The 24,203-nt window shown below is 39.1% G+C and overlaps 1 protein-coding gene across 1 annotated transcript in view; it reads right to left on the reverse strand.

The window, feature by feature from the left end:
• Positions 1-24,203, reverse strand: part of PPP1R42 (protein phosphatase 1 regulatory subunit 42) — a 63,021-nt gene that overhangs the window by 36,987 nt on the left and 1,831 nt on the right. The window contains exons 2-8 of the mRNA XM_034763044.1: positions 21,900-22,116; positions 19,599-19,765; positions 17,905-18,043; positions 14,340-14,456; positions 6,092-6,209; positions 4,748-4,879; positions 1,638-1,806 (exon numbers count right to left, since the gene is read on the reverse strand). Coding sequence (XP_034618935.1) covers positions 1,638-1,806; positions 4,748-4,879; positions 6,092-6,209; positions 14,340-14,456; positions 17,905-18,043; positions 19,599-19,765; positions 21,900-22,028 — 971 coding nt within the window. The 5' untranslated portion in view covers positions 22,029-22,116. The remainder of the gene's footprint in view (positions 1-1,637; positions 1,807-4,747; positions 4,880-6,091; positions 6,210-14,339; positions 14,457-17,904; positions 18,044-19,598; positions 19,766-21,899; positions 22,117-24,203) is intronic.

Below are 24,203 nucleotides of genomic sequence, written 5' to 3' on the forward strand. Positions count from 1 at the left end.
GTTCAGACAGACCAGAGTTCCTGAAGATGCGAGCGTCATCTACCTTTCCTGGCCATCCCACGTTGATGTCGATGAAAAGTCCCTTGTGATTCACCAGTGCTTGCAGCACCATTGAAAAGTACCCCCTTCGGTTTATGTACTTGTTGCCAAGGTGGTCCGGTCCCAAGATAGGGATATGCAGTCTATTTCTCTCCCTATCCGTCTATCGCCCCACCACAGTTAGGGAATCCCATTGCAGCAAAGCCATCCACTATGACCTGCACATTTCCCAGAGTTGCTACCCTTGATAGCAGCAGCTCAGTGATTGCGTTGGCTATTTGGATCACAGCAGCCCCTACCATAGATTTGCCCACTCCAAATTGATTCCCGACTGACCGGTAGCTGTCTGACATTGCAAACTTCTAGGGGGCTATCGCCACTCGCTTGTGAACTATGAGGGCTACTCTGATCTTGGTATTCTTGTGCTTTAGGGCAGGGGAAAGCAAGTCACAAAGTTCCATGAAAGTGTCCTTATGCATGCGAAAGTTTTGCAGCCACTGGGAATCATCCCAAACCTGCAACACTTTGCGGTTCCACCAGTCTGTGCTTGTTTCCCGGGCCCAGAATCAGAGTTCCATGGCGTGAGCCTGCCCCATTGCCACCAGGATGTCCAAATTGCCAGGGCCCGTACTTTGAGAGAAGTCTGGGTCCTTGTCCTCATCACTCTCATTATTGCGCTGCTGTCGCCTCCTCGCCTGCTTTTGCAGGTTCTGGTTCTGCATATACTGCAAGATAATGTGCGAGGTAACTGCTGCGGTGATCTGAGCGAGCTCCATGCTTGCCGTGGTATGGCGTCTGCAGGAGAGCAGGAGAGCAGAGTGGCAGTGGAAGTGGTGGTTGGAAGACCAGTTTTGCAGATTACTGCACCGTCTGCTGCCAGGACACAACAGCAGCGGTGTCCGTTAGGTGAGCTGAGTGGGCTGCACACTTGCCGTGGTATGGCAAGACAAGAGCAGGAGAGCAGAGTTGCAGCAGAAGCGGCGAATGACAACGGTCATATAGAGGACCTGCGAGACCACCAGGAGAGCAGAGTGGCAGCGGAAGCGGTGGTTGGAAGACCAGTTTTTCTGACCTATTGCACCGTCTGTGGCCAGAGCAGGAGAGCAGAGTGGCAGCAGAAGTGGTCGTTCAATGACGACAGTTAGCAGTCCTACTGCACCGTCTGCTGAAAGCAGTATGGCGCCCACATGGAAAAAAGTTGCGAAACGATTGTCTGCCGTTGCTTTCACGGAGGGAGGGGCGACTGACGACATGTACCCAAAACCACCTGCGACAATGTTTTTGCCTCATCAGGCATTGGGAGCTCAACCCAGAATTCCAATGGGCAGCGGAGACTGCGGGAACTGTGGGATAGCTACCCACAGTGCAACGCTCCGAAAGTCGATGCTAGTCATGGTACTGTGGACGCACTCCACTGACTTAATGTGCTTAGTGAGGACACACACAACTGACTGTATGAAATCGCTTCCTAAAAATCAACTTCTATTAATTCGACCTAATTTCATAGTGTAGTCGTACCCTTAGTTCCAACTACTTCAGTGAGAGCCATACAAGTGTACATAGCAGAATTGGACCCAGGATCTTTTAGGGGAACATACCTGAATTTTTTGCTAACATTAACATTACTTCCTTCCTGGGGTCTTTGCAGAGGTTCTTCTCTGTTATGTGGAGACCTATGTAGCTCAGATAAAATAACAAATTTTGGTTTTCCTTTTCCAGAAGGATTGTAATAAACAGGAACAATGGGATGGCCTGTTCCAAAGTCATCTGCAGGATACAAAGAATTAAGTATTAATGTAATATTTCAAGACAAAGTATGACATCATTTTGCTAGTTATTATATGGCTTGCAAGTTTTAATATTTTTTGTTATGTACAAATAATAAACTAAATGGTAGTGTAGACATGGTCTTAGTGGGAGGTGAGACTATTCAGCACCTCCTACAATCAGACCCTTATTTTGTGAGATCTCATGAGAGAGCAATTTGATATGGCATGATTGTAGATCACAATAAGTCCTGTCGCTAAAATTACGTATCAGAGCTTATCAAGAAGCAATTGGAGAACTTCCATTAGTTCATTTATGTATAAATGCTTATTTACAAGCTATTTGAGCCACCTGAGTTTTAATGACTAGGCTTAAAATCTTGCAAGAACAGTCTCTTTCACAAGCTTTCTTATATATCAGTACTTCCTGCATCCAGTTGGGTTGGAAATGCTGTGAAAAATAGCCTTTATCATTTTAATTATTTATTTATGCTTCCAGTCCTACTTGAAATCGAGAAAAGCAGAAGCACACAAAAATGAAAATTGAAAAAGTTAATTTTTTTAAACCTCAAAAAAAGTTTGATTCAGGCTTGTTTGAATTTAATACCTAAATATATTTTTGGGGAGGTGTGTTCTTATTTTATTTGCCTATTCAGACTGTAAACTTCTTGTGGGAGGGACAGAATCCTCTTGTGTGTCTTTACAGTACCAAAGACAAATTATTATAATGAATATAAACCAAGTGATAATACTAAATATGAACTAGTTTGCCAACTCTCATATCTAGTTACATCAGTGGTGGGCAACCTGTGGCCCGCGGGCTGCATGCAGCCTGTCAGGGTAAACCGCTGGCAGGCCGCGAGACACTGTTTACATTGACCGTCTGCAGGCATGGCCGCCTGCAGCTCCCAGTGGCCGCGGGTCACTGTTCCTGCACTGCACTGATTGTGTGTGTACTTATCCCAAAGTGTTGGACAAGCATTCTTCTATGTGTGAAAATCAGCCTTACAAAATTATCATGAACATTCACCATCACTGGCTCAAAATCTATTTGCCTATCCTTACCGTGATGCTGACAAGTTTAAAATAGAGGTGAGTCAGAACAAAAACTGAAGATCTACACCTTCCTGATCAGAGAAGCTGAGGAGTTCCTTGACAGTCAGGTTCAGGAAACATCAATACCCCAGGTAAAAAGGAGCTGCTCACCAAGGAGTCGGAGACAGAGGAGGTCAGAGAGGAAGACTGGCAGTTCGTAACTACCAGAGGCAAGAGGTCACTGAGACAGTCTACATGGTTGAAGATCGACAAGGATGGGCAGGCTGTGGCCACCAGACAGAGAAGACCAGGAAGAATTCCACGTAGCTGGAAGTTTCCAATAGATGCCAGGCCCTCAACTTGGAAACTGTGGAAAATACCTCTCAAGATCCAGCTGGTCACGGAAATGGAGACATGTACGGGACTCAACTGTGGATGGCAATTTAGCCCAACCTGTAAGAAAATCAAGCTTCCTCACAAAGATTTCTTCAACTGTCCAAGGAAAACTGATGATCCTTGTTGGGGATTCAATATTCCGAAGTATTACTAGAATTTTGTGCAAGGGTCAGGCAGACAACAGGACAATGAATTGCCTTCCCAGAACATAACACTAGATGTTAATCTAAAATTGGATAGACTTTGAAGTTGACAGGAAGGGATCCATTGGTGCTGGTTTGTTAGAGCACTAATGACACTGAGTCATGGGACGTCTCGCAGATATCGCAGGGAACTTGGAAGTGTGCTGAAGAATGTCCAAGTGATATTCTCTGAGATCATTCCGGTCCCACAAGCAAAGGAAGGCACAAGGCAGAAGATTCTGAAAGTGAAACGCTGGCTTGAAAAGTGGTGTAGGTGGGATTTGGCTTTGTGGAACATTGGTCCACCTTCTATAGGGAGAGGGAGATGTATAGTTTAGATGGCTTCCACCTCACTAGAAACAAGACCAATCTTCTCTGGGACAGGTTGACTAGAGTCGCCAAGAGGGTGTTAAACTAATAAAAAAAAAGGGGAGGATAAAAAGAGGGAGGATATGAGCACTCAGCACAAAATTGAGATGTTGAGAACAAAATTAAATCAAGGAACCAAAGGACATGAAGAGAAGAAATTATTTAATTGCCCATATGCCAATGATAGGAGCCTGGGTAACAAACAAGTAGAAGTGGATTCCTCATTTATGAGCATAAATTTGATCTAGTTGGTATTACTGAAATCTGGTGGGATGATTCCCATGACTGGAATGTTAAAAATCAGTGGTCATAACCTATTTAGGAAGCATTGAGTGGACAAAAGGAAGTTGATAAATTGGAGAGGGTTCAGAGAAAAGCCACAAGAATGATTAAAGGATTAAAAAACATGCCTCACAGCAACAAATTCAAGGAGCTCAATCTAGTTACTTTAACAAAGAGAATGTTAAGGTGTGACTTGATTGCAGTCCATAAATACCTACATGGGGAATAAATATTTAGTATTGTGCTCTTCAGTCTAGCACAGAAAGATATAACACAATCCAATGGCTTGATGTTGAAGCTAGATAAACTCGGACTGGAAATAAGGCATAGATTTTAAACAGTGAGAGTAATTAACTATTAGAACAACTTGTCAAGGGTCATGAAAGATCATCGATACTGTTTAAATCATGATTGGATGCTTTTAAAAAAATATGCTGTATTAATTATTTTGGGGGAGTTCTATGGCCTGCGTTATACAGGATGTCAGATGGGAGGATCACAATGGTCCCTTCTGGCTTTGGAATCTGAATTTATTAATTAGATCTGAACCTTCCATCTTGGCCCATTCTTCAGCCTGAAGTTTGTTTCCAACATCTTTGCTGTGAGATAAAATTTTAGGGTTGTTATAATGTTGTAAATGATCATATTGTAAATGGAGTACTTGATTAGTTTGCTTACAGAAATGTGGATAAACTGCATGTTCATTTGTCATGCTCTCTTCCTTGCTTTTTTTCCTAGAGGCTTTGGATGCTTTCCAATTCATTAGGAATTGTCTTTCTATTTCTTTTATTTCTTTCCCATCAAGGGATTCTGAGGAAAAAGGAAAACACACACACACACACACACTTTTCATAATAAAGTTAGTCAACTAAAAGGTTAAACTATTAAATATCTTATGTACACTGATATGTTTCCTTTTGCCAAAAATTGCTTACATTTTAGTTAACTTTGTCAGAAAAGAAATCAAGTGATAGATTATATCTTGAAAATTATTCATAAAGAAATGAATTTCATGTGTAACATGGCAGTTTTCAAATGCATGGGAAAGAGACTATCAATTATTTGTATGGTTTGCAAGGAGAATGTTTGATATCCAAATTAAGACGTGATAGTGAGAGTGCAGGGGTCTAAAAAGAGAGCATACATTTATGCAGGACATATACATTTATAAGGGCATAAGGAAGTACACATTTGCAACCAAAACCTGCCTGCCTTACTCATCAAATAGTCCCACTGACCTCTTGGGGCCACCTGTATGATGTAAGAAAGCACGATTTGATCCTTTATCATAACTTCACTCACTCTGTAGTGCAGTAGGACCCACAGTTCTAGCATGATTTGACTCCATCCACATTTCCAAATTAAGTTTCTTGTTTGACTACAACTTAGGCCTGGTCTACACTTAAAAAATAGATCAACTTAGCTACATTGCTCAGGGCTGTGAAAAATATTGTGCCTTGAGTGCCGTAGTTAGGTCAACTTAACTCTTGATGTAGACATGCCTCGGTTGATGGAATAATTCTTCCGTTGACCTAACTACCATTCTTGGAGAGGTGAATTAACTACATCAACAGAAAAACCTCTTCCATCAATGTAAGAAGCATCAACGTAAAATGCATAGTTAAGACACCCAAACTACCTTAACTCTACCCTGCAGTAATGCTACAAGGGGAAAAAAATGAAAGATATCTTTAAAAATCAGTATCGCCTAATTTGGGACCACAAACACAGAAAAGCTTGAATTATAATTGTATGGATATGCCATAGTATCACTCCTTTTTAGTAAACTGTACTTTTGTTAATAATAATAAGTTGAGTCATAATAAGCAACAGGGTTTTTTTAGCTTATTAATCAATTTAAACTATATAACTTGTACAATAGCTTTTAAAAATTATATTTACCACCTGACATTAATGTGGAGGACATTACTTGGTTTCATAGGAGTTTCACTGTAATTCAAAAATAGATAATGTGCCAACTATTTTTTTTAAGTGGAAAGAGTTCTAACCATACTCTTTTACCTAGAGTTTTTGACTGTATAATAAGCCTGTCCCTGTATTTTGGTTTGCGGCAAACAGGATTCCCTTTAAGATCCATTCTGCACAGCTTGGTCCATTTGTTCAATACAAACTCCAAATCCTGCAATTAACAGAAGAAAAGAGAAAAACCAAGACTGTTGCTTTATCTTGAGACTGAAGACGATAGAGTTCGGTAATCATGCTGGTTGTTCATGGAAAAGTCTTCTTTTGGACTTCTGGGTGTAAAATTAAGTATGTGTATTTGTAGGACTGGGGCTTTGTATGACACTTTTTGAATGCAGCACAGTATTTTACATAATAGAAATAGGAAGGCAGTGACAGAAACATTTACGATCAAATACAAAGTGAGTGATGGCAAGCTGACATGCCAATCATCATCCATTGGTTTTGATTCTTTATTTCTGACACTCCCCTCTAGAGTCAGGTTTACACATCCCAAGACAATTGTCTAGCACTAGTTCCTATGATAAAAATCCTCAACTAACTGAGGCGCTTCCAAATGGGAGGAATATGGTTATGGAAAGAAGCCAGAAAGCAACAGTACTAAGTAGGACTGGTTCAGACATATTGTAACAGAAGGGGACTCCGGGTCAAGAAGAGAGTGGGGAATGCAACAAGCTGTAGGTCAAATCTTTCCATAAAGGTATTAGGTTACCAGTCCCATGGTTTTGCTTTGCTTGTACTGGACTTGGTGCTAACAACAACATTCATTATCCTAGAACTGTAAGATGTTGTCTATCATTTTAAATAGTAAATGCTCAGTCCAGGCTCTGATGTTGTCTAATCAGATTTCCATACACTCTGAGCCTATTTTTGCAAAAGCTCTGGCTGGTGGCAGAAGTTTCTTTTGGTTGATTTTGCAGTGCCTCTGGAAAGCCAAATAGAGCAGAGACTTTATCGGAATAAGTCTATTGACCTCCACCTAGTGCTTACCATATTTTCATGCAGGAAAAATTGATTGCTGAAGAAGCATTTTTGGAGGTGTTAAAGATTTTCTAACTCAGAGCACCAGTGATCAGTAATGACAGGAAAGCTCAGGTCCGACAACGGCTCTAGCTGAGAATGCTAGCCTGAAAACCAGTATTTTATAGACATGCATAAAATCTGGTCTATCTTTATCATGCTTCTCTTGTGGGAGAGCATGGAAACTTCTATTGGGTTAGTTGGGAAGACCACAGAATAGGGTCCTGATGCCAGGCAACAAAAATGTTAGCACTTGGTAGCTGAACACAAGAAAGATCCTCTGTTTTTTAGGATATAATAATGCTACTTGCAGACAATTGTCTTTGCCATCATACTTTTAAATGCCAGACACTGAAGAAAAGCCAGTCAAGAAGACAGTAATGTGAGTAACATATGCATATGTTTTTATATCACACATAGGAGGAGAAGATATACAGCCTTTTGCATCATAAAAGGCCCTTAAAATATAATTCTACCTGTACAGGCTTCAGAAATTCATAGGACAGTGGACATTTCATGCAAAAATTGATTAAAAAAATAAAACTAAAATCTGGCAAATCATGCTGGAAGAATATAATTTACACAAGACATAGTAACTCCCCTACATATCTGTGGGTGGTCAGTTACATTCTTGGCCCAAATAGTGAAACATTTAAAATGTACCTTTCTGCAGTCTGGGTTTCTGTCTGGTAAATCAAGGGCAATATGACCTAGATCAAACTTTTTTCTGTCTTTTAACTTCAATATATTAAAGTTAACAAGATTTGAAGGCTATTCATAAGTGCTTAGTAAGTTGCTGCATTCTATTCAAAGAGCCTACCTTCTGAAATACACATGGTCCAAAATTTCCTTCCAATGTTACTCTGAATATGAATCCATATAGTATGTGGCTGTATAGAGCATTTGAGAGGAGATTCTAAAGGCTATGTATGAGAGCGAGAGAAGGGGTGGATAATACTAGAACTGATGTACCATAGTTGTAGAAACATCTGCTCAATGAGGATCAGCATTTCATAAACCAGAAAATGTGGACAATTTTCATGGCTTGATAGCAAAAGTCAAATATCTGCTAATCCAAGTTCATAGGTCCTCCTTCAAATTCAGACTGCAAAATTAATAACAATGTGCCCTATCATCTATTCTGTCTCTGGGAGTAGAGGGGACTTAAATCCAAGGGGGATGCAGAAGATGATACTCTACTGCATCATTCCACTCTCCTCCCAATCTGATGAAAGCCATTCTGTAGGTGTACCATGTGGTTTAGGATTCATGGGTAGAGAATAAGGGGACAAAGGGAAAGGCAGCATGAACCTCCTCCTTCCCAACAAAAACCCATGGGACTTTTGCAGGTAAGTTAATGCTTACACCCACTTCTCCACTCCATAGTTTGGAACTGTTTAAGGGTAGACCTGGAGTAGCAGCCTGTGGGAAGCCCAGGGGAGAACAGTTCCTGGAGAAGCCATGCTGATAGAGTGAGTGCTGAAGGAAGTCCGAGAGGGACAGCTGCAGTATGGAGACACAAAACTTTCTTCTTGTGGAACTTCCCAAGTGGGAACAGTCCACCTAGGGAAACGTTGTTAGTTCCATAACATTAATTACGAAGGAAGACTCTATCAGATCTGTCTGCATAATACTGTGATAACATAACTGTTTAGTAGATTCAGTGTATACCCCCCTCTCCCTCAAAAAAGTGTTAAATAACTTTAGGAAAAAGACATTTTTGCCTGGGCTTATTTAAAAAGAAAATATTTAGCCAGCATAATTTATTATTTTGTTCTTATCTGGGCAATCAGCCATTGTCTTGAAAAATGTTTAATAAGTATTAGATTTCCCTTTAAAAGAATTAATACAATTAATATAGGTTTTTAGAACTCAAAACTGTATATTACTTAAAACCATAACATGTAAACAGCTAAACTTTGATGAATGTACAGAGTGCTGTAGATTTTCATGAGCAGTTACTCACTTGATAAATGACCCAGAACATACTCAGTCTAGTGTATGTTTATCTAAGAACACACTAATCCTGTGCTGAAATATGATTAGCCTTTCGATATGCTCTAGTTGTTCATTGCCTTCCTGTCTCTAATAAAGTGCTTTCACTTTCCAGCTTTCAATAAACTGTACTAAAGGGACCAGACACTTTTCTGGGCAGTCTCTGTTTGATAAATGATCATGTCATGCTATCACTTTGAGGTCTGCTACAAAATATTGAAGAGCAAATTATATTCCACATATAGGAGGTGTGAGTGCCTCAGTAGGCTGCTGTAATACTGGCAATAACCTTCTTCACAATTAATGATGGCCATTTAAGAACTAGTATTTGACCAGTGTGCTCCAATTTTTATTGGAAATGTCTAGCTCAGCTGCCCTAACTACATCTACAGACAGCAATTTGTCACCATTCTGACTACCTGTCATAATCTATTTGAGAAAAAAATCTATAATTTTTCTCTTGTTCCTGACTGAATTGTGAAGTGAATGAATTCATCTTTTTTGATATCTTCTTGTCATAATCAATACTGGCCAGAGGTTGAATAAATTAAAGACTTCGAACATACAGATGGTTTTATATAGGTCTTTTCAGTATTTTCTATATCAAACATAACATTTACATAGACATTAGGTCATATTCTTCTCAAAATAAAAGGTTTGTTGATTTAAGTTTTTATAAAAACAACAGACTATTTCCAGCACTTAGTAAAGTTCTAATTGAAACAGTTTTTTTTTTTAAAGCAAATAAACATCCCTTTCAGTATTTGCACCCAAACATAACAAAACAGCATCCTGGTAGTGTGCGTGAATCTGACTAGAAACAAAAGTGAAATTGCTAGTTTACTTTCATTGTCCAGACATAGAGAAATGAAAAAGCAAACAAGCAGAAATAGGAAAAAGTAGAAAAGAGATTTTTAAAAAAAAATATTTAATTTGGAAGAATCCCAGGTGTTACTGATAAAAATAACTTTTTTAAAACTGTGGCTATCTAAGTTATCTCTTGACAGTGCTGCTAATGTTAATAAAAGGCATGCTAAGCATACATCAACTTATAAGTGAGCCAATTTAAAAAAAACAGCTGTAAGTAGTTTCATGTACTGTACATGAACCTGGCTCCCTCCTGCTAGTTTTTGTGGTTTTATAACAACATTTTCTTTTTCTTAAAAATGATTTTCTTTTCCCTGTTGCTGTGTCAGAACACTCACAAAAACAAAAATGAAAACTGACTAATTAGCTAACTACGCTTAGGAAAGGGAAAGACGGTCAAATAATCCAAATAAACAAATATAGAGAATATATTTTTCTTTAATTATCTTCAGTTATTTGAATATTAGGTATTACTTTTATAACAGTATGTAGAAAATGTTCAGGCAGAAATGTGATTTTTAAATCAAAGTTGTTCGTTAGATTTTAGCTTGTCTGTTGTTTTTATTTTCAGCTTCCTGGCATCAATGTACAGCAATTTATGGTCTTACAACAATAAAGTTGATTGGTTGGTAAGAATTAAAGAAAATTATCTAAAGTCTTGTTAAAATCGCCGTCAGTGCAGTTCAGATCCCATTTGATTATCCAAACCTCACTTATCTGAAACAGGGTCATGTTCCCTCATGTCTATTAATGAAACTGAAAATTCCCTTAATTGTCCAAAACTTCAAGTATACGAATTTATTAGTCTTAATCCTCAATTATGCTGAGCTCAAGCACAGCACAGGTGCGGGGAGTGGGTTTATTATGCTGCCATAACAAAACTGAACTAAAATGTTATGTTCAGAGAAAAAGATAATTGATATAGTTATACTGGACAAACCTCATACAACAGTGAAAAGGGTATAGAGGATATGCTTCATGTCACCTAGTTCTGTTATGCCTTTCACACTTTCTTCTCCTGCACAGACTACTATTCCATTCCCACTGTCATTTACCTCTCCTGCACAGACTACTTAATGTTCTCACTGTTGCTATTAAACTCTGCAAAATCCTTGATGGCTTTCTAGCCCCCGCTCCTCTTCTCTGCCTGTCATTTCTCACCACTGCACAGACTCTGAGGCCTTCTGCCCTCTCTCCACTGCCTGCACTATTGTTTCCAACTTTTGCCCACAACATCTAACAATATCTGATTTCCTTTTCTGGTCTTCTTGCTGTTCCCCTCTCCCGCACTGCAGGAAAGTACAACTTTAATATGCCATCCAAATCTTTGCACCTTGTTGTTACTTGATTTAAATGATAAATATACAGTAAAGACTTAAAATCTACTTTCCTTTTCATTTTTTTTATGTTGAAGAAACAGTGAAAAGACACCAGTGAAAAGAGAAGTGTCACTACTGAGACTTTCCTTAACAAAAGCTAAATAATGACATGTTGATTTAGCAGGAATACTGCTAATATGTAGTAATTATTATTAGCCTCATTATACAGAGGTAACTGAGGCAGAGAAGTTAAGTGATTTGCTCAACGCCACATAAGAAGTCATTTCAAAGGCAGTATTTGAACCTAGCAGCTGATTGTTTTCACTCCAGTTCTGGATCACTAACATGATATTTCTACTGTTTCCTATCGTCAACCTTTTCTAATCCAGAGAGTCATAGCTCCAAAGTCTATATCTCTCTAACTAATTTAACACATCCAGACAGGTTACACAAAAATATTTTCCCGTGAAGTCATAGAGAGAAAAATAAGGGTGATAACATAAATGTAAAAGAACTGTCCCAAACTATGTGTCTTCCCATATAAAGGCTCTGATGTGGCTGAGAGGCCATTTCCTGTTATAGTATAGAAAAAATTGTCAAGCTTGACATCTTTAAACCTGTATATATATTTTAAACTGCAGCCTTTTAGAAGTAATTTGTCCATAATGATGATGGTATGTTTTTAAAAGAGGTAAACCATCAAGGATCTGAACTTAAAATAGCTACTGTACATGTTTAGGTGTCTGATTTGCTATCTTCCTACAAATGTATTTGGAAGAACTTTCATTTTGATGCTGACCATGAATGGAGCAGTTCTGTATAACTGGAGAGTTCCTTGATGATTTTATAAGCAGGAAATCTATGGACTTTAATCTGCTGCAAATCTCTAGTGACATAGTGAGAACCCTGATGTTACATATACACTCTGTTCCTCTTTGGATAAGAAAGCTGACTTTACGTCTGACAGTTGTTTTAGAATGGATTACAATCATTTTGAAAACAGCAATTTGCCTTGGAAAGGAAAATTTGTGATTCAATTTTTGAATATCACAATCTGGTGGTCAGTGTCTCAACCATAATTGGCCAGGCAAAGTGAGGCTCTATACTTAAATTCATGGCTTTGTCTGGAATGCAATAATTTTTGAATGCTGCATCCAATCAATTCCAAAATTTCAATAAACAGTTTAGGCATCATTATTGAGTCTGGTGAAAATCGGAAACTGGACATGGGAAAATGGGGGTGGGAAGAGAAGGTGGGGGGAAAGGGGTTGGACACAGAGCGCATGGCATCTAGTTAGCAGACCAATCAGCTTCACCAGGTCTGTAATTATCTGCTTGATGGCAGCCAATACCACCCCTTATCTCATCTCTGCCCTTCTTCCCAATAAAGTTTAAATTGTTCTCCCAGGCAGAAAGAAAAGAAATAATAATGGTGGGGGTAAATGGGAGAAACCTCTGGCATGAGAGATGAAGTTGGAGGTTGCAGGAGTCCCTGAAAAAGAGGGGAATGGGAGGGTGGCACATATGGAGCTTGCAGGAATGGAGGGATTCAAGGAGTCACTGGCATGGGGAAAGAGCTCAACCTACAGAAGGAATAAAATGTGCAACCCTCTACTATTCATTTTACTATTACATCAGGTGCCATCCTTTTAACTATAGTTTCCAGAAAAACATGAGCCACATCAGCCATGAAATTCACTGCTGCAGAAAACAAGTAAAGATATATTCCAAACTTCAATTTCTGATTGACTAATTAAATGTACCACTTCCCCCCACTTATTTTTATTTTCTCCTCCTTCCCAGGTAAGTTTTAGTTGTTTTGTATGAATAATATTATTACACAGGATTGTAACATTATATGTACAGAATTGAACAACATAGATTTGGCTTGCTGTTCCTCTTTTCCTCTTTTCTCAGTTACTGAATCAGAAAGAAGGCTAACAGTGGATTATTTATTTAGATAGGAATATATTCCTTTAAGAGAATTGGAATTATTGCCTTTAGTATTTAGTTCAGTTTCAAAAACCTAACCCTCAATTTCAGAAGAAAACTAGCCTTTGCTGTAAATGTCTATGGCCTAAGTAAAATATATTAAACCTATTCATGCAATGTCCTTCTATAGTCATTTATTTAAAATGTACCCTCCTGTGATGCCCCAAGCCTGTGTGGGTCTGGACATCACAAAACGTTCATCACATCTTTCAACTTCAGTCTCATGTGCTAATGTTATTCATTAGTGATATCTATATGAGAAAAGATATTGTTTAAATTTATTTTTTTTATTAATGTTGGGGGGAGGATATATCACATCTCACAGAAGTATATGACAGTTGACAAGGCAAATCCCTTCTAAGAAGATAAACTGTATTATTGAAAATATAGATCCAGAAAACTTGTTTAATGCATTTTATTTAAACTACATTCACTGCCGGAAAAGAAGATTGTAAATGCACTCAAGACCTCACTTTCTGTCTCATTATGTAGATTTCTTTATAACTGCTACTATGCAAGATAAGGGCTCTTGCTTAGAAGACACTAAGGTCCTTCTCCAAAAAGGGAATGGGTTCGACAGTTTTCATGTCTCCCAAAGGAAAGAAATTCAGTAGCCACTTTCATGACCACTGATTCTTATGATATTCTGGCAGAAATAAAATATCTGGTGTAATTTGAAGATGAGAAGAAGGGCTGAGACACTGGCCAGCCGATCAAATATCTAAGAACTGCCTTACCTCATTCACAATAAAAATGCTGACTAACGTGTGGGGATTTATAGCAGTTATCCCAAGACAGAGAACTAAAATTTGTAATGTGGTAAAATTTACTTGCAAGTTAATTAAAAACAAGCCAAATCCAACATTCTGATGCCATAGGGCCTTTGCACTGTGGGCCTGATTCAAAGTCCACTGAGGTCTGAGGAAAGATTCCCATTTACTTCAATCTGATTTGGATCAGGCTCCGTAACTCACAATAAATTATTAGAATGAAACAAATGTTGAACTGGCTATTAAAATACCTTAATAATAATGATCAGTCTGATTATTTTGATTTCACTCACACTAGATATTAAAAAACATTCTTTTTAATACCTTCACATGGTGAAGTTGGTTGTCAACTGCTATAAGATGAGAAATATTTTCCAGAAGTGCTAATTCTCCCAGTTCATCTATATTGTTATTGCTGATATTCAACACTGACAAAGATTTCTGGAAGAAAAAAGGAAAAAAAATACAATTATTTTCTCACATTGCAAAAGTGTAACAGTAATTCCTTTGAGAAAATTCTGTCAGCAGGGCCACATTGTGAATTTTGTAAGGTTTGGCTGAAACATGTAAATGAGACTACACAGGATCGTCTAATATTTCACATAACCTTTGATGCTGGATGTGCATGTTCTCTGTATAGGGGCTTGAGAGTCCCCACAAGGATATGTATTTTGGGTCATGAAGTCAACCTGCAACAATGTTGTATCTCTACTGTTTTCATAATATAATGCTTAGCATTTATATAGCATTTTTAATTTGAATGTTTCAAACTGCTGTATAAAGGTGGGTAAGTATGACCCAAAGAACTCTTGGTGCCAACTGGCAGACGGCGTGGGGTGCAGAAGGCTTTACAGGGATCCACTGGGTCAGATACTGCATAACAGTTCACCAAAGGGTGGCATGTGAGGTCTCTACCGTGAGCCAGTTGCCCCCTGGACATTATAATTGCTGCAAAATGTATGTGTAGATAATATTAAGGAGCTATGTATCTATACTGAAAATCATGTTCTTGAGGTCTTGGAGTTAAGGTAAGTCACCAGGGGGTGACATACCTTGCAGATGTTCCTTTCAGGCAGAAGATAACTGACACTTATTTCCCTGTCTCGTCATTTGTGTATTGTATGCTGTGACGCTTCCTGGGGGTACTCAGGATTGTAAGGCAACTTGCTGCCACCTGCCCTTAGCGTGAGGAAGCCTCATCTATGCCTGATAGGGGTCAGTTCTCCAACTCCACCAGCCACGAGCAACACCAGCAGTCGACTCCAGGCCTTGCAGGCCCCGCTGTTACTTTGCAGGTTAGTGATAGGGACACTCCAACCCTCAAGCCCACTGAGCATCTCCCTGGAGTGTCCAACTCCTGGGCCTCCTGGACACTCACAGTATTCACCAATCCACTACTTCCAAAGAAACAGCTTACCAGTTTCACTTTAGATCACCACTCAGCTTAATTCAAAGCACTTAGTTTTATTTATAGTGAAATCAAGCATACATTTATTTAACAAAGAATAGAGATTTTGGAAACAAAAGATTACATATAAAATAAAATTATAACGCATTCTAGAGCCTAAACTAAATTAACAAGATACTCATGTGTAATAAAGTATTGCTCACCCCAAATTCTTGCAATGCACTGCTAAGCAGGCTGTGACCCTTTTTTCAGACACATGCAAGCTGTTAGTTTGCCTCCTAGGTGAAGGATTCCATGTGTTTCTTTGCACTCCAAGATATACCAGACCAATTCTTCAACTTTATTCATAAATAGGGCACCCCCTGCTGTTTGTTTCTTCCTGTTGCTTTCCTCTCTTGTAGATTTCACAATCTCTCAATTTGTACCTGAGTGACAGTGGGGCCTGCAAGGCCTAGGGAAGAGTGCTTGTGTTGCCTGTGGGCTTCCTTGTGCTAAGGGCTGGTGGTACAGTAGTGCCTCACAAGTCAGAAGGCCATGAAAGCATCACAATAAGTATTAATAGCCCTAATTTCCGGACGCAGAGCTGAGACACAGAAGTTAATTGACTTGCCCATGGTCACACACCAAGTCTACAGAAGAGCTCCCACATTCCTTGCTCTAACCACTAGATTATGTTGCCTTCCTTTCAGACCTGATCTCACAAACCTTGTTCATATGCACACTCCTTTCTCATATGCACAGTCCTATTGCCTTAGCCTTTCTTTTGGAACTTACCCTCTTGATGAGTCCAACAACGAATAAACATGACCTGGGCCTTTTAGTAATGTGCAACTTTTTGGAAAACAACACGAGGTAATCCATCATGTAACACTCTTTTAGAGTACCTATGGTGAGCCCGCTGTTCTATCCAGGGCCGCCAAGAGCAGGTTCGTGCCCTGGTGAAAACATTTTTTCGGGCCCCCCAGCAAGGGCGGACCAGCTAAACAGAGCCGAAGGAGGGGAGGAAGCCGGGCCTGGAATTTTTTCGGGCACCCCAGCAAGGGCGGACTGGCTAAACAGGGCCGACGAGAGAGGGGGGAAAGCCGGGCCCGGAATTTTTTCCGGCCCCGCAGAAATGGGGGTGCCGACGAGGGGGGGGGTGTGGAAGCCGGGGAAGCTGGGCCCCCTTCCGGACTGCCGGGCCTTGGTAATTTGTACCGGCTTCCCCCCCTTCTTGTTGGCCCTGGCTCTATCCCCAAAATAAATGTAGTTCAGGTAACATTTATCCAAATTAGCAAAATATTGTATACTTTTATGTCAAAGGAAAAAAAGGCACTTATGCGTTTAGGAACTGGAAAGAGGAATATTGAACTAGCATGTTTAAATCTAGGCTAGAAAAGGGACTAATTATTGCTTGACCATTGACTGTTTCTTTCAGCAGTGCAAATCTAGAAACCTAAATCCCTCCTAGAACCGGATCTGAAGAGTGAGCTCTGCATATCAGAAAAGGACAGAAGTTTTAGCTCTACCATTCTTCCTGTGCACACAATTAATAACCCCAAACTTCCCAAACAGTGGTCCAGGGACCACTGCTGGTTGGCAAAACAATAGCTGGTAATCCATGGAGAGATGACTGGGCTCATGTTTCTGGCCCTTTCCTTGTTTCCAGCCATGAGAAACAAGAACAGATGGGAGAGGAAACGAATGTGAAGAGCAAAAATAGATACTGTGATTAACTTTGTACAAAAAGGACAAAAGACATCACTCTAAAGATGGTTGAAGAAAAACATGATGATATTTCATAGACTGAAAAAACTGTTCATCTTTTCATAAGGATTTTCCCCAGAATGCTGCCAAATTCATTGGCTGCTGGGTTATTAACTCTAAGTGCCACCTCTGAAAAAGTTTGCAAGCTTTGGATTCAAGAATTGAGTAATTGACTTCTCTATAATAAATCCCTTCTCTCTTTTCAACTTATTCACTGTTTATTTCTTCTGCATAAAGAAAATGTATCCTTCAGCTTCAGGCAAATAAATAAATACATTCCACAAATAAACAAGCAAACAGGTTGCTGGACTCTGCTGGAATGTGGCACTCCAGTTTTTTCCTAGCTATTTTCTAAGTTACATGGAGAGAAAAAAAAAATCAATCCTTTACAGATCCCACTTGAATGGAGGCCTTATAACTAAGGAAAAGGGGGCAATGTACAAAATATTGAGCCATCCACACTTCCTTTCTTTCATAAGTCTATTGCAGGGGTTGGCAACCTTTGGCACGTGGCTCATCAGGGTAATCCGCCCACACTGCTTCCTGCAGCTCCCATTGGCCGGGAACGGTGAACCGTAGCCACTGGGAGCTGCGGGGGGCCATGCCTGCGGATGGGCAACGTAAACAAAATGTCTCACGTCCCGCCAGCAGATTACCCTGATAGGCTGCGTGCTGAAGGTTGCTGACCTCTGGTCTATTGTCACTGCTTGTCAGAAAATTCATATATATGCTTACTGCCAGGGAATGAAGAGTTCTTGGATCAAACAAGAGCTTTTCTCCAAGAGGAAGCCGCTGGCTTTCAACATGTAGCTCTCTCAGTTCTTCTAATGTTTCCAAGCCCTCTACTACTGTGATGTAATTGCTCCCCAGATACCTGCAGAAAACAACATAAATGGGACTTAACGCAGTTTGAGGGTAAAAGAAAAACAAAACAAAGCAGATTCACACTCAAGTCTCAAAATAGAAATGAATCCCTTACAGGCATTATTAAACTGTAGCAATTAATGTGTTAAGGAATTGCAACTGAGTGAAGAATTCCTATTTAAACAGACTTGTATCCAACTGTACTATTTATAGATTAATAGATGCAAGTCTAGTCTATCAATTCTATTAGTCTATAGATAATAATACTCTTGTTAAATCTTCTGGAAAAGAAGACAGTATTTCAAACAGAGTAAATCTAATGATAAATTTCAAATAATATCCATTGCTACACAGTGTATGTGGTCACAAAACACTTGAATGGAAATGTTATATAGCCAATGAAGGGTATTTATGATTTCTGGCAAGGCTCCTCCTTTGCCTCATCAGCCCGAGTTTCTGCTTTGGCAGTAGAGGCCTAAAGTAAATCAGTCCTACTTTGGAGGTTTTGAATGATTTGGGCTTTCTTCCCCAATGCTTACAAGATGAGCCTCAAGGTAGGCACAAGTAGTTCTCTTAAGCACTCACAACACAAAAGAAATGTATTTCCTTGTCCTTCTCCAAGGCGTTGACTTATTATGCTGGCATCTGGCTGCCAACCCTTCCCCAAACAGAAGTAAACTTAGTTGTTTCCCTTATAGCAGGGGTAGTCAACAGGCGGACCGTGGGCCAAATCTGGACCTCCAGTGCTTTTGAATGGACCCCAAAATCTTTTTATTTACTTATTATCATTATTGTTGTTATTTTCACTGGAGTATTGATCTTGACTGTACCTTGACCAAGAAATTTGGACCTTGACAAAAAATGAGTGACTACCCCTGCCCTATAGGGAGAAGGGCAGCCTTCTACCTAGAAGAAGCTTTTTCTCACTGATACCCTTAACCCTGCTGTAGCTTGTTTGGCATCCCTCTCTCTCACCAGAAGAGGGGCTTTTTAAAGTCACCAGCATCACTTAATTGGACTCAGGTGTCTCTAATTAACCTGAGGTAACCTTGTTTCAGTACATAGGAAAAAGAGCCTTCACCATTCTAGGATTGATATACCTGCCTTCCACCACATTCTGGGTGATACTAAATAACAATCAGTTGATGTTAACAAATAGATCACAAGTTTCAGCTTTTAGTTGGTCTGAGCAACCCAATTCAGCATCCATTTAGCATCCAGAGAGGTTAAATGCTCTACTTAATACTTCCAGGTGGCGGTACATATTCAAGCACGTAGGCCTTGCTTGGTTTTACGTCCTAGATCTGATTCTCATCAAACATTCTCCCCTGCACCCTAGCTTTTATCATTCCTTTCCCTGCAACCACTGTAAAAAAAACAAAAAACAAACCACTTTCTTATAGCTGTCAGATCTGACTTTATCACGGATTTGAAAGACAACATTTAGCTTACTTACAGGTACAGGACTTCAATGATTAACTTTTTCTTAAATTTCTTATTAATATATACATAGTATACAATAACATTTTTTTATTTTTTCAAAATAAAAGACAATTTTCACTTACAGTTTCTCAAGTTTTTTCAGTGATGTGAGGTTCTCTATACATGAAATGCAATTGTTTTGCAGGTACAGGTGTGTTAGATTTGAAGCAAAGCACAAGTTATGGATTTGTCTAATTTGGTTATCATACAAATACAGGACATTAAGATTTCTGCACAAAGAGAGGTCATCCTGGAAGAAAGAATAAAATGATTATATTCAGCTCCCTTATAATCAACTTCTGGAGCTTGGTTTTTTTTGCCTTAGATTCAGTTCTGCTGTATGATCTATCTGTAGATTTTCACCACTGACAAACACTAACTTTAATTCACCATTTATAGTAAACATAATTAAGCAACTGTCTCCTGGGGCAAACACTGATTTTTCTCTTTAATGCTTTGCTGTATTGAAACTGAGACTCATGGCTCTCCCCAACCTGTGAACATGACTTAGTTTATGATCTCATTGTCTTCCCTGCCTTCTTCAAGTACATTTCAGGAAAACATCTGTTCAGTGGATTGCTGCCTCAAACAAACTGAAAGCTACCTTGTCATTGGTGTAATGGAAAACAGTTTTTCAATTAAGAAAGTATAAAAACGTTGAATGTATTTTACTATATTTCCTCTTTTAAGATTTCATCAGAATCTGACCCTTCGTTGAAAGACATTCTTAAAAATAACCTGAAAAATATATAAAATTCTGCTAGCATATTTATTTCAAAGTATTCCTAAGGCATCTGTCACGTTGGTATCTAAAGACCTGTTCTCCTGCAACTGGATCTTCATGGCAGACCCCTGCTCCTGGGCTTAGCTCTTTTAACGTCAGTGGGGCTCCATGAGGGTGCAGGTGTTTGCCTACATAGAATCCAGCCACAGGATCAGGGTGTAATACCTTTACAGTTCAAAACCGAGTTTAATGCTTTGTTTTTAAGAAATCCATCCCTGGTTTGAGTTTAGTCAGTATCTTGAGGGAAATCAGAACTAATCCAGGCCCCATTGAAATCTATGGCAAAACTCCCATCCTTATGTTGAAAAGGAGCAGGATAGAGCTCACAGTTTGCAGGTTTACTCTTTTAAAATTAAGTACCATTATTTTTAAAATGGTTAGACCAAAGAGCAAATTAATTCACTAATGAAAAGTATAACCTGTGCAATTTTGGACAACCATCATACTGGTCCAAATTTATTAGCCTCACTTGACCTATATCCCATCCTGTTTCTCTCCTTCCTCTTCCCAACCTTCCTCCAAAATGCAGAGAATAAATCATAGGCAAGTGCAAAGAATTTGCTACAAGTTAACAACTCTTCCATAAGATTCCCAAGAGAAGAAAAAATAGCTATTTAAAAATGAAAATAGTGCTGTATTTTAGCAGCATTTGAGACTATTACTACCTCTTTAAAATAATGAAAAATCTGAGCTGCAGAGTTTCTGTTCTCCCCTTCCTCTCTTGGTCATTAATTAGTTACAGTACTTTTATTAGGTATTATTTGCATTGCAGCAATGCCCAAAGGTCCCTAATTAGCATCAGTGCACTGGGTAAGCTTTACAGCCCCCCTTTTTTCCTGAATTTAATAAGGTGGCAAATGTCTCAAATTAAATTAAAAGATAGCAAACTAATTTCATTTTTAAAACAATAACTATATATTTGCTTCTTCTATGGAATGTTACAAAAGAGATTTTAAACTTTAACCTTTCTTAAACTACAAAACATTGTTTAACATTTGAAAGGCAGAAAGCTACTGATTGCATCTCTCTTCTTCAAAGCGCAATTGCTTTTATATACTTTTCTTTTAATAAAAAAAATTAGGTAAAATAGCTGATGTGCCCCATACATCCTTCCTGTGTGCTGGATACATAGGTTACACCCCCCCACTTTTATGCAGGTAAAAATCCCAACTGACTTCAATGAGAGTTTTGCCTGCCGTAAGAAAACAGAATAAGGCCAATGGTGAAGAACAATTCTGTTGGTCAGTGGGAATTATAAAACACTGAAGTGTGTGAATATCTGAAAGAACTACAGGTACTATCACAGCTTTAAGGTGTACATTCCAAATTAATCTTATGTACTGCCAAGTACATGCAGGCTCTCCCGGAGTATCTATTTTTAAAAATTCAGCAATGCATGCTACAATGTGTGTTTTCAAATAGACCTTTTAAAAAAGCTGGTCAATTATAATGTTTTAAAATATAATATAGGGATCAGCATTGTCCTCCCAAAAATTAACAAATAATCAAAAACAGCACTAAAACATCCTAAAACCCCAGCTATAAAACTGAGTTAAAAAATTAAAAGTAGTATTTTCATGATTTATGAAAAAGTTCTTACAATTGTATCAATATTTTTATCTGATAAGTTCAGGTGAGTTATCTTCCTCAGGTACTGTGCCAGAGATTCTTCTTTGCGGTTTTTGTGATTGATGCTTTTAGCAACTAGATCCACTGTTAGTCGAACCATAATTCTGTAATTAGCCAAATTTTCAGAGAAACTGTTTTGATATCACTAAGAATTCCATATATTCTTGTAAGTGGTTTTTCTAAAGTGCCTTAAAAATAAAATGAACAAATAAGATTACAGTGTTTTTATACAGAAACTCTGGCAAAGTTAAAAAAAATATATTTTACATTAAACTTTAATGAGATTTTTGGTAATTTTCCCCATGCAATTTCTTTCACATTTACTACAAGGCATTTATGTATAAACAGAAGCCTCCTCTTTTATAATCAACTGCTCCTTCCTGGTTTTCATCTTCTTGTTTTTGGAATTTTTCCAAAAAATAAATGATTATATCACAATATTTTGTTTGTTGTTTCAGTGTGTTTAAGATGTTCAACACCCATTTCTAGTCAATTTCATACTGAAACAGCACCACTGTCTGGAGCTGTAGAAATAATTCCTGGCCACTTTTACGTAAATAAGTAATTACTGACAGTTCTTAACCTTAATTCAAAAACACTTTTATCAGGAGTTAATCAATTTACACCAAACCTAAGACGCTTTAAGTATATCTGATATCCTTAAGGATTGAAAAACTTAACTCTAAATTTACATTTGTCTATTACTGGGGTTGGTGGCAGGTCTTATTCTAATAATCAGGGGTTCTCAAACTTCACTGCATCGTGACCCCCTTCTGACAACAAAGTTATTATGTGACCGGGGGGCGGAGCCCAAGCCCTGACACCCTGGGTTGGGGGACAGGGAGCTGGAGCCTGAGTCTCACTGCCCCAAGTGGGGGTTGAGCTCAGGCTTTAGAGTCAGCCCTGGGTCCCAACAAGTCTAATACTGGCCCTAGCGACTCCATTTTGGGGTCCTGACCACAGTTTGAGAACCACTGCTATAGACGCACCAATATGGAGTTGCACAATAGTTAACACAACTCTATAGTACTGTCAGTGAGCAGACAACTTTAAAGTGAGTAAAAATTTAATACTGAAAAATACCAAACCTAGTTTTAATCACTTAAAACACTGATAATTATGAAAATAAAATATTAAAAGACAACTGCAGCCTAAATTCTTAGGGAGGATTGACCACATGCGAAGTCTAAAGTTCAGCAGCTTTCAGTTGTACATGTACAAAACAACTTTATTTAGTTTTATTTAATGGGGAAAGTATACTTTTTTCCTGCTCATTTAATTAAAAATGGGCTGAGTAGATTCTCCTTAAACTTTCCCCCAGAATTTTGCCAGTGGCTGAGACAAATCATGGAGAGCACAGTGTTACCAACTCCCATGAAATTTGTGGTTCTTCTTAAATCCCAGCTCCTGAATTCATGTGACTACATGAGAATCGACGCTTTCTCTAAAACAAAAAAAAAAAAAAAAAAAAACCCAAACATTTCTAGCTCTCATGGTTGTGGATCAAAGCTTGAAAAGTGCCACACCCAAAGACACATAGTACCAACTCCACATTTATTGTTTTAAAAATCTTGTTATTTTTAAGCCAATATCATGATCAGCTCAGGTCAGCAATATTAAAGTGTCACAGAAGAAATGAAGTCTGAGAAACTAATCAGCAGGTGAAATGCAAGGAGAGCATCTGATGCGACTTCAGTGCTTCCTGCTGATACAAGCTTCTCCCCATGCTCTATACCAGGAGTTGGCAATCTTTCAGAAGTGGTGTGCCGAGTCTTCATTTATTCACTCTAATTTAAGGTTTCGCGTGCCAGTAATACATTTTAACGTTTTTAGAAGGTCTCTTTCTATAAGTCTATATTATATAACTAAACTATTGTATGTAAAGCAAACAAGGTTTTCAAAATGTTTAAGAAGCGTTATTTAAAATTAAATTAAAATGCTGATCTTACGCCACCAGCCTGCTCAGCTCGCTGCCAGCCTGGGGTTCTGTTCACCTAGGCCGGCAGCGGGCTGAGTAGGGCCTGCGGTCAGGACCCCAGACCTGGGGGTGGGCGTTTAGGAATCAGGGCAGAGGGCTGGGGAAGGGGGTGCAGTGCAGAAGGCTGGGATGTGTGTGGGGTGTAGGGCAGAAGGCTGGGTGTGTGTTGGGGTGTGGGGGGTTCAGGGCAGAGGGCTGGGGGTGTAGGGCAGAAGGCTGAGTGTGTGTGGGGGGGTTCAGGGCAGAGGAATGGGGCTGTGGGGGTGCAGGGCAGAAGGCTGGGTGTGTGTTGGGGTG

Source organism: Trachemys scripta, chromosome 2, assembly GCF_013100865.1.
Source record: "Trachemys scripta elegans isolate TJP31775 chromosome 2, CAS_Tse_1.0, whole genome shotgun sequence".
Lineage (NCBI taxonomy): Eukaryota > Metazoa > Chordata > Testudines > Emydidae > Trachemys > Trachemys scripta.